Raw genomic sequence first — 9,387 nt, forward strand, 5'->3', positions numbered from 1 at the left:
AGCTAAAAGACTGAAAAACCAGTTTGACAGACGTAACATGTGTTTTACATTTAAGGACTCAATAATATGTAATGGACAATTCTGTAATGTATGCTTTATGTAATGTTTTTTTTATAAATTTCACACCCCGGAGGATGATTGCCAAAATGTTTTTTATGTAGATTCAAATCACAATTAATTTATAAAATAGAATGTTTGTCATATGACAATACTGATTTACTTTAGTTAATATAAAAAATATTGGTTTGAAAAAATTTGTCCATCGAAAAATTGCATAAATAAAATTAAATAGGTTTATATAAAACAGCTGTTACATATTTTTTCCTATAACGGTATGTTGTGCCTAAAACCAGAACTCCGTCCTGCAACAAAAAATATTTATGGTGTTTAATTTCGAAAACGATATAAAAAGATGTACTGAACTTACCTTTATTGATAATGTGTACAGGTGGTTAAGCACGACATGAGTTGGTTGCACCAGAATTGTTGGATCACACTGAATTTTAAACATCAATCAGCAAATTTAAGTAAACTTCAAATTTAATGTAATAATTGGTTAAATTTTGATACTTTTCAATCCTTTGAAGGACCATTGGGACAAATAGCATTCATCTTGTCAATTTCCAAAATTCTTATTGACGCATCGGTAATAAATTTTCAATTAACCGATTCAGATGGACATCAGTGACGCCCAGTTTACTATGACCTTTTCCAGTCGTTCTTTCCAGTGTTTTTAGTTATTTCAAATTGGGTTTTCTTTATTGTTCATTTGTCTAGTTATATATTCTGTGGTCTGTATTTAACACCTTAAAATAACTATTTCAAAAGGCGCCAGTTGCAGTTGCTTATTTCTTGCCAGTGGTGTCAGTTTAATTAAATCTAATTTTTTAAACAATTTACCCCAATGCGCATTGTATCGGCGGGATTTCTTAATGAAGCGTTAACTTTCAAGAGATTTTAATTTTCAGTGTCAGTGCTTATTTTTAGTTTTGAGCTACATAAATGCAATTTTATATTATGTTGAGATACCATATAATATTTTAACTGTTGATATAACTGTGTAAATGTTTAAATAAGAACCATGTTTAAATAAGAAAAAATATTTGAGGTACCTGTGGAGGTGTCTCTAAATTGAGAATCGTGTTTGAAAGATGAGGTGGTAAAAGAGGTGGTCCACTCCGCATAAATGTGTACCCTGTTCCTCGCGGAGGGACATCTTGTGTCCAACCACTGTTCGTACATAGAGGTACTACACCTTCAATTTGAAGAGGACAGATTTCATGTTAAAACACTTAAGAATAAATCCGTACTTGAATCATTATTGTCCTCAATAACTACTACCCTTTCACGACTTAAATTATTAAAAAATTTGACCAGGAATGTGCATCCGGATAAAAAATTGGCCTACCCCAACTTCCGAAATCAAAAATCTTTTCAGCTTTGAACTACTGAAAGATTATTATTATTATATCACTTTTGACATAATTGTGCGGAGTATTTTTTTATAACAAAGACGCAAAATTCATAGTTGACAAACTTCACAGCAGCATTACAACGAGAAACATTTCTTTACCTTTTGTATTCATAAGATTGATTAAATTTGATATAAAATTTTTGACTTTATTTTAATCTTGGCGGAATTGTAGCACACTGTTGGAAACAATTATTCAACTGCAGCATTTGCATTTTCAAGTTTTTTTTAAAGTGATGCTTTAGATAATACAACTAAACTTTGGGAATTAATTTTATTCTTTCATTCAAATATAAGAGTTGATCCAAATCCATATTATAAAAATATTTAATAATTCAATGAAAATTTGAATACAAATTTCAAATATATATCGTGAAATTATTATTATTTTAATTCCACAGTAATGTGACGAATAATGTTGCTAATTATTTAGGGTACCAACTTGAGATTTTTCGTGTGTAAATGAATTTTTTTACCAAAGTTATAAATAGTCATAAATTCAGTCACAGTTTTCTTGCTTAACAGCTTATTGAAAACGAAAATGTCTTGTGTCAGATTGCAGAATTAAAATGCTGATTTAAAAAGCACTCTCACAAAAGACAAAACAACTGCCCCGAAGCATAAATAAATAGCAAGTTATCTTGCTCTAAAATTCTAACAAAACCACTGGAAGTAACTTTGATTTCACATAAGCATTTTATCAAATCCAACTAATTGACATATAAAAAATAATATCAAAAGCTGATACGAAACCTGTGGATCTAATATCATCAGCACTTAATGCAGCAAAAATATCACAGTCTGTTCTGTTGACAGTAACGACGTTGCACTGGCCGCCTATCTTGCCATCCACAATTGGCTGAATGAAATAATATTCAAAAACATCAGCACTTACCAACTTGTTGACAATTTTTATTATTGCCAAAGAAAGTTAATGCAAACAAGGATATAGAAGTAAAAATAGAAGTGAATGATAATAACAAAACAATGAACTGTGTTCAAAATTTTTTTGCAATTTAAAGCCTGTTTATGTAGGCAAAAATTTATATAACAAATCATGAAAAGTTATAAACTGGAATATCCAATAATATGATCATTCACTGAAAAGCAATATTGAAAAGCAATATTGAAAAGTAAAATCTGTAAATTTTTTCTAGACACTTGAAACATTTAATAAATTGATAAAATTATAAATTCGTATGAGACATTTTGCTGTCAAATGACTTCTTTTTCTGCAATATGCATTTGGTATTCGCTGTTATTTTGACTCAACCACTTTAATTTTTGTAAACATTGTCTGTACTTATTCCTGTCTATATTTTTATTGCAGAGCTTGAATGTTTTGCTTCATTTATTGCTTTCTTCTACTTAAACTGACAGTTAATCATTTTATGTAATATTATAATTCACATTTTCTCAATGATTCTATGTTAATTTTTTTTAAATATTGCTAGGGTGGCTTTACTAGCTAAGTTCCATTTATCTTTTCACAGTCATCCTGCTTTTTGTAAGCAAACAAAAAACTGAATAAAACAATTAATTAGCAAGACCAGCTTATTAAATTATTGCAAAAAATATTTACATTTTAATACATTTTCAAATGTTCAACAAAAGAAACAACAAATAATCATGAAATTTAATGCATATTGCCATTTAAAAAATCTAACTTCATTCTTATGTACAACCCATTCATTGTCAACAAGATATCTGTATTCATGGGTGCCCTGAGGTAATTCTTTGATAGTGAAAAACTCGGAACCACTGTTGTGTCAATATGTTCCTTTATTTATTTATTTTGATATATGTTATCAAGAAATATTATAATGCAAGCATCAATAACAACTTCAGCTTGTTAGTTTAGCATGACATATTTAAAACATCAATAATAAATAAAATTAATTTGTAAACATTTTCATTTTAATTTTAAAATTAAAATATTTTGTAATTTTTTTAAAAAATTTGTAAATATTTTTATTTATAATTCCAAATTTTGTCCTCTTTATTTATTAATCAACCAATGACACAAGAATCATTTCTTGGTCTGCAAGGTCTAAGTATCATTTGAAAATTTCAATGAACAAAATGAATTGCAAAGTCAATAAAAACAATATTCCACATGTTCTGATGATAAGTAGAATAGGCACCAACTAGTTATGTCACTTATTTCCTCTTTATCAGGTATTTATCAGGTACAACAAAAACAAAAATGCAAGCAGCAATCTAATGCTGACCAACCAACCTTCTGACCAGAGGTAGTTTGGTTGACCAGTTATCATAGCTTCCAGAAAGAAAGACTTTATCTCCTTGACCTTTCCATTTGAAGACAGCATGTACTGTTGGACCAGCTTCAGCTGTACATGTACTTGACTCATTTGCATAATGCTGTGAACATTAACAACCAAAATTCAAATCAATCTGCCTGTAAAATAAACATAAAAGAAAAACAACACCAACTAGGTCCCAATCCATATTTTGGAAAATACTTTTGTCCTCTTTAATAAGGCCTTCAAAGGTGTTATCCACAGCATCACCACTGGCCATGGAGTCAATTGTCTCCATCATGACCTCCGTGGTTCTATGTGTGGCTAATTATATTTTACTATTTTGGCTTGGTCGATGTATTTGATGGCTGTTGTAACGTTGTCAGTCCTTGTACTGTACTGTAATTGTTTGTCATTGAAAAGTTGCTTGAAGATGCATTTCGAATTTGGAACGCAAAACAATACAAGTTTTTAACAAAATCAGACGAAACGCACAAAAGAGGCAGCTGTGTAGAAATTGAACAATTATTTACAGTTAAACAAATAAACTGATTTTATAATAAAAACGATGAAATTATTATTAATGCAACAAAATAAAAGACACTGTACGCAAATAACTTAGGATCAAGAAATCAAGAATGGTCCAACAAATAATCTCTTTGTAAATAAGATGTTCGAGGTCTCGGTAAAAAGTATCGAGTCATGTTAGATTGGCGGATTCGCGTTCTCAAAATACTGGGCTCGATTATTGTTATTAATTATTAACAGTATTATTATTTATTATTTCTATTATTATTATTAGTAGTAGTAGTAGAAGTAGTAGGAGTAGTAGTAGTAGCAGGAGTAGTAGTAGAGAACAAAAGAACGGTAAAAAATTTCTTAAACAAATGTCTAAAATCTGTCTGAAGTATTTTTTGATTAACATCGTCACAAACTCTGGAAATGAGTCAATCAAAAATTGTGTTAAAAAAAGTTTGATTTTCAGCAAGCAGCCAGTTTTTTGATTTAGCAATGACGCCCAACTGATTAATGAAATCCTATAGATCCATAGACTTTTTATATTTAAATAAATTTGATTAGAATTTCTATTAATATGTTACTAAAGTTGATTTAAAATTGTAAACACTTAAATAAAATTTGCAAATTAATTTAAATTTTTTTCTAGAAACTTTTATAAATTATAATTGTCATTTTAATTATGTTTGCTATTACTATGCAGATTATTTTCATTATCGCGAGTTTCGGTAAATTATTGCAGTCATTAGGAGACATTCTAATATTATCATTTTTTGGACTGAATGTTTAAATTTCCAATCGAATACTATTTCGTTTTACAACGAGTATTCCGAAGTCGGTGTTTCTCAACTTTTTTCCATCACTGCTCTCAACTTTAACTTTCAAAATTGTGCATTCTAAGATAGTTAATTCACTATTAAATAGCACTTCAGAGCACTTGATGACTGGATTAATGATAACATCTTTACGCCATTTATTGTGAGAAAGTCAGTAACAACGTCTCTACGACACTTTTGAACATTGCTTAGTGAGAAAACCATGGATATATACCCTATATATCCATGGAGAAAACAGTTTTTCAAATTAAAGTTTATTCCGCTTTTAATGAAGTGTATTCTTAATTTTTCTTGTCAACAATTTTTCTGAACTGTATTTAATCTTGAGTTAATTTTTCGCCACGAGGCTGGGTGGTAGATATTTTTTTCTGAGCATAAATATGTATGTTGCTTTCAAGCTTATCCGAAAGTACAGATTTTTTGTCAACGTTTGTCAACAACTATTAGTTGTATTTTCTTTCCTATTGTTAGTTCTTAACAAATTTTTAATGTGTCCAATATTTTTGGTTTTAAACTTTTTGTTACTCTTCTTGATAGATAGTTTTCATTGTTACCTAGCCGAGCTAAAATTTCAGCCGAGTGTAGCTTGTGAATGTAAGTTATTCATATATAACTTTGGTCTGCGTTAGGTCTGCTTATTCATATTAATCAGAGAATTTATTTTTATCCGCAATTTTCACATTGTTTAATTGAATTCAAAACTTTTTTACCGAGTTCTGGGGTAACCTTTGAATATTTGAGATAACGAATGGCGTGTTGTGCAACAAGTCTTATGAAATTTTATAATTTTGTTTCATCATAGTTTAAATATATATATATATATATATATTTACAATATTCTATAAATTCTACCGAATGTTTGGCGTTAACATGTTTGTAGTTCGTTTTTTCGATTTTTCTCACTAAAGTTTTTTGGTGAACGTTTAGTTTATTAAAATTCAAAATAAACTTATTTTCCAAATTCATGCTGAACTAAACTTATATATATATATATATATATATATATATATATATATATATATATATATATCGTTTATCTTTCCCAGGCTTTCAAACATTTTTTAACCAAAAAAATTCAAACATTTTTTAACCAAGATTTTGACAAGAATACAGATAAATACAGATGTATTATATAAATTAGTAAACCAAAATTTACTTGATGCATACTGTGAAAAACGTACATATATATTATAATAGTATACGTTATATATATATATATATATATATATATATATATATATCAAACCCTAACCACACTCTGAGCCTTATTCACAGAAAATTTTAGATTCTATATACAACGCGTTTTTCACAGTTTGCGTCAAGTAAATTTTGGTTTACAAATGTATATAATACATCTGTATTTATTCTTGTCAAAAAACTCTTTTGGTTAAAAAATGTTTGAGAGCCTGGGAAGATAAACGATAAACTTTATTTTTAATTAACTTGTAATAATGAACATGATAATGATGCTTAACAAAAAACATTTAAACAAATTTTAACATGAAAATAGCCAAGTGTTTATTGATTTTATAAAAATTAATTTACTCTCAACAAACTTTTAATTCTGGTTTGTGGTTTTACATATATTGTAGAAAATACTTCTTTTCTATATAATTACTTACAAATATGTACGTATCCATGAAAATATGTCACATCAATAATTTTCTATATCTATTGATCATATATCTATGTATCTATATCATGCATGTAATGCATTTTGTCGAATTTGAAATTAAATATTTCATTTTGTTGGTAGATGAAAATAAAAGGCTTTACAACCAGAATTGTACAAAATGTCATTTGCTTCTTCGTTAAATTCTGACGCTGTTTGAGTTTTGATGGAAGTACGTCGGCCGAGTCTTCCTCCACTGGCACCTCAATATCCTCAAGAACGAAGATCGAAACAGTTCGTTGCACAAGGCGTAGCAGACTGGGTTGATTGTGCTGTTCAAGTAACACAGCCAATAACCTGATGTGACGTGTTGTAATGATTCAATATGATACAGATCATGTTTTTTTTTTGTTGAAAGTCAATTGAAATTTAATTTTAATCAAGCAGATTTAATCTGGCGATGCATTGTATTGAAAAAATATTGAGTAACTTCTCACTATACAGACCGTCGCGCCAGAGCAGTTTTTATGCAATTTCAATGAGCTACTTTGCATTTTCCAATCATAATAATAATACGAATAATAGAATAAGAGTTATAAAAGTGCGTCTAAACCAAAATGAAAAACTTGTTGACATTGCTTATACTACAGATTAAGCTATTGAAACATACCAACGGCATATAATGTTGGATGTATAGCACACGGGAAGAAAGCTTGAACGAGGACAAATATGTTGTAAGGAGTCCACGTGATGATGAACGCCAACAAGATGGCGCTTAACGTTTTTGCAGCTTTTTGATCTTGACCTGTCCGCTTCTTGCGTGTTTGGCTGGAGATTGTTCCGAATTTATTTGTTGAAATTTTGTCGTGTGCGACAATTTTGTTAGGCATTTTTGTAAATAAATGCCGGGGAATAATTGGAATTTTTTGTGGCTTAGTTTCATTTTCATTCGATTTTTGCCTAATTAAACTTTGATTATGACCATTGTTGTCAATTTTATTAGTTTGATTTATTTGCTTGGTTCTGTTTTGTAAAATATTCTCCTTATTGAAGTTGTCTTCTTTATTACGATCATAACTGTCGTTGCTCTTCTTGATTGTTGGTTCAGATTGTGTAGGTTGTTTCGTGTAAAAGTGTGATTCCTGGCAATCAAAAAACAAATTTTTATTTATTGATTTTAGATGTATTCTATTAAAAAAATTTAAAACCTTGTCTTTGGTTCCGGGGTCGCCACCTAGCAAGCCCACAAAAGTTTTTTTTCTTTTTTCAGTTTCGCGATAAATTTTAAAATATAAAATGCACATGACAAATACAGGTATAAAAAAGGCTCCGAAGGCTGTGACAAACGTGAGGACAATTCCTCCCGTACTTGTGTTATCCAAAAATGCAATGTAGCAATCATTCTTTGATCTTTTCTCTTCAGAAACTCTCGGCCATATCATGATCCACGGCGTCCACAAGAGAATGGAAATGATCCAGGCCAACGCTATCATGATGCCTGCTTTCACGGGAGTCCTGTGAGCTCTGTACGTTAGAGGCCTCGTAACCGAAAAATACCTGTCAAAACTTATTAGCAGTAAGTTGGCCACGGAAGCGTTGCTCATTGTGTAGTCAAGAGAGAGCCAAACGTCACAAACAAAAAGACCAAGTGGCCAGTTATAGCCTAGAAGCAGGTACATTGAATATAATGGGATCGAGAAGAGTCCAATTGTTATGTCTGCCACAGCCAAACTCAGTAGAAAACAATTGCTGATTGTTCTCAATTGAGGTTCGATTTTGAAGGAAATCATAACAAGGAGATTGCCACCTGTGGTTGCTAAAGCGATGCAAATAATTATGATTGAAAGGAGAGTTATCTTGTAGACGTCATTTTCCCACACATCTTTTGAAAAATTGCATCCATTTGTATTAAAATTCAGTGAAACATTGGCATAGGTAGTTAGACTGAAATTGTAATAAGTATCGGAGGATTGTTGAAAAAAGTAAGTAGATACATTTTTGGTGAGCACGTTCGTTATGTTTGTTTCTTCCATATTGAAATAGAAAATGGTTGGCTCTAACAATTCAACTTGTAACCAATAAGTCTCTCTCAAAAATCAGTAAATGAAATTAGGCCATGAGGAGCTTTGGTGAAGTATATTTTGTGGATGTTTATTCTGAAATAGAAAAAATTAATTCAAAATAAATAAATGATAAAAAATTTTATACATGATACAACACATGACATAATGAGAATATAATGGGCTTAAACCGCAAAGTTTGTATGCCCATCTGAAAACTAACAAACTTCAAATATGAGTTATGAACTTACAATAAATTCCATAGAAGAGTAACACTGGTAAAAAAAACTTTCCATTAGTATTCAAAAGCAAATTCGATCTCGTCTATAAAACTATACATCTTTTAGTAGTAAAAATATTTTCTTACAGATTAAGTAAACTTAATTTATTAAATAGTTGTTGCTTGATCTGTTCATGTAAAAAGAAACAAAATGTTTGTGCAAAAAATTTAGATAATTTAAACTTAAAAGTGTTAATGGCTTTAAGGCAATTTAATTTTTAACAGTTTTTTTGTATTTTTGTTGTACTTGTAATCTTTAATTTTAACCTACAACTGCTTAGCCAGCTTTTTTACTCATTCTACATTTTTTGCAACCGTTAGATTGGCAGCACTGTTTTTAAAACAATTTTG

At 29.8% G+C, this 9,387-nt stretch overlaps 2 protein-coding genes across 2 annotated transcripts; both read right to left on the reverse strand.

The window, feature by feature from the left end:
- Positions 1-284: 284 nt before the first annotated feature.
- HELRODRAFT_63549 (hypothetical protein) lies at positions 285-3,796 on the reverse strand (the record flags this gene model as incomplete). The annotated part of the gene is made up of 6 exons (XM_009010675.1): positions 285-362; positions 428-496; positions 1,113-1,255; positions 2,225-2,330; positions 3,139-3,232; positions 3,711-3,796. Coding segments are annotated over 6 exons (576 nt in total), but the record flags the coding sequence as incomplete, so codon positions are not given.
- A 3,141-nt stretch (positions 3,797-6,937) lies between these two features.
- Positions 6,938-8,558, reverse strand: HELRODRAFT_132330 (hypothetical protein; the record flags this gene model as incomplete). Its single annotated transcript, XM_009010676.1, has 3 exons — positions 6,938-7,053; positions 7,367-7,784; positions 7,905-8,558. Coding segments are annotated over 3 exons (1,188 nt in total), but the record flags the coding sequence as incomplete, so codon positions are not given.
- Positions 8,559-9,387: the final 829 nt, after the last annotated feature.

Source organism: Helobdella robusta, assembly GCF_000326865.2.
Source record: "Helobdella robusta unplaced genomic scaffold HELROscaffold_1, whole genome shotgun sequence".
NCBI classification, from domain to species: domain Eukaryota; kingdom Metazoa; phylum Annelida; class Clitellata; order Rhynchobdellida; family Glossiphoniidae; genus Helobdella; species Helobdella robusta.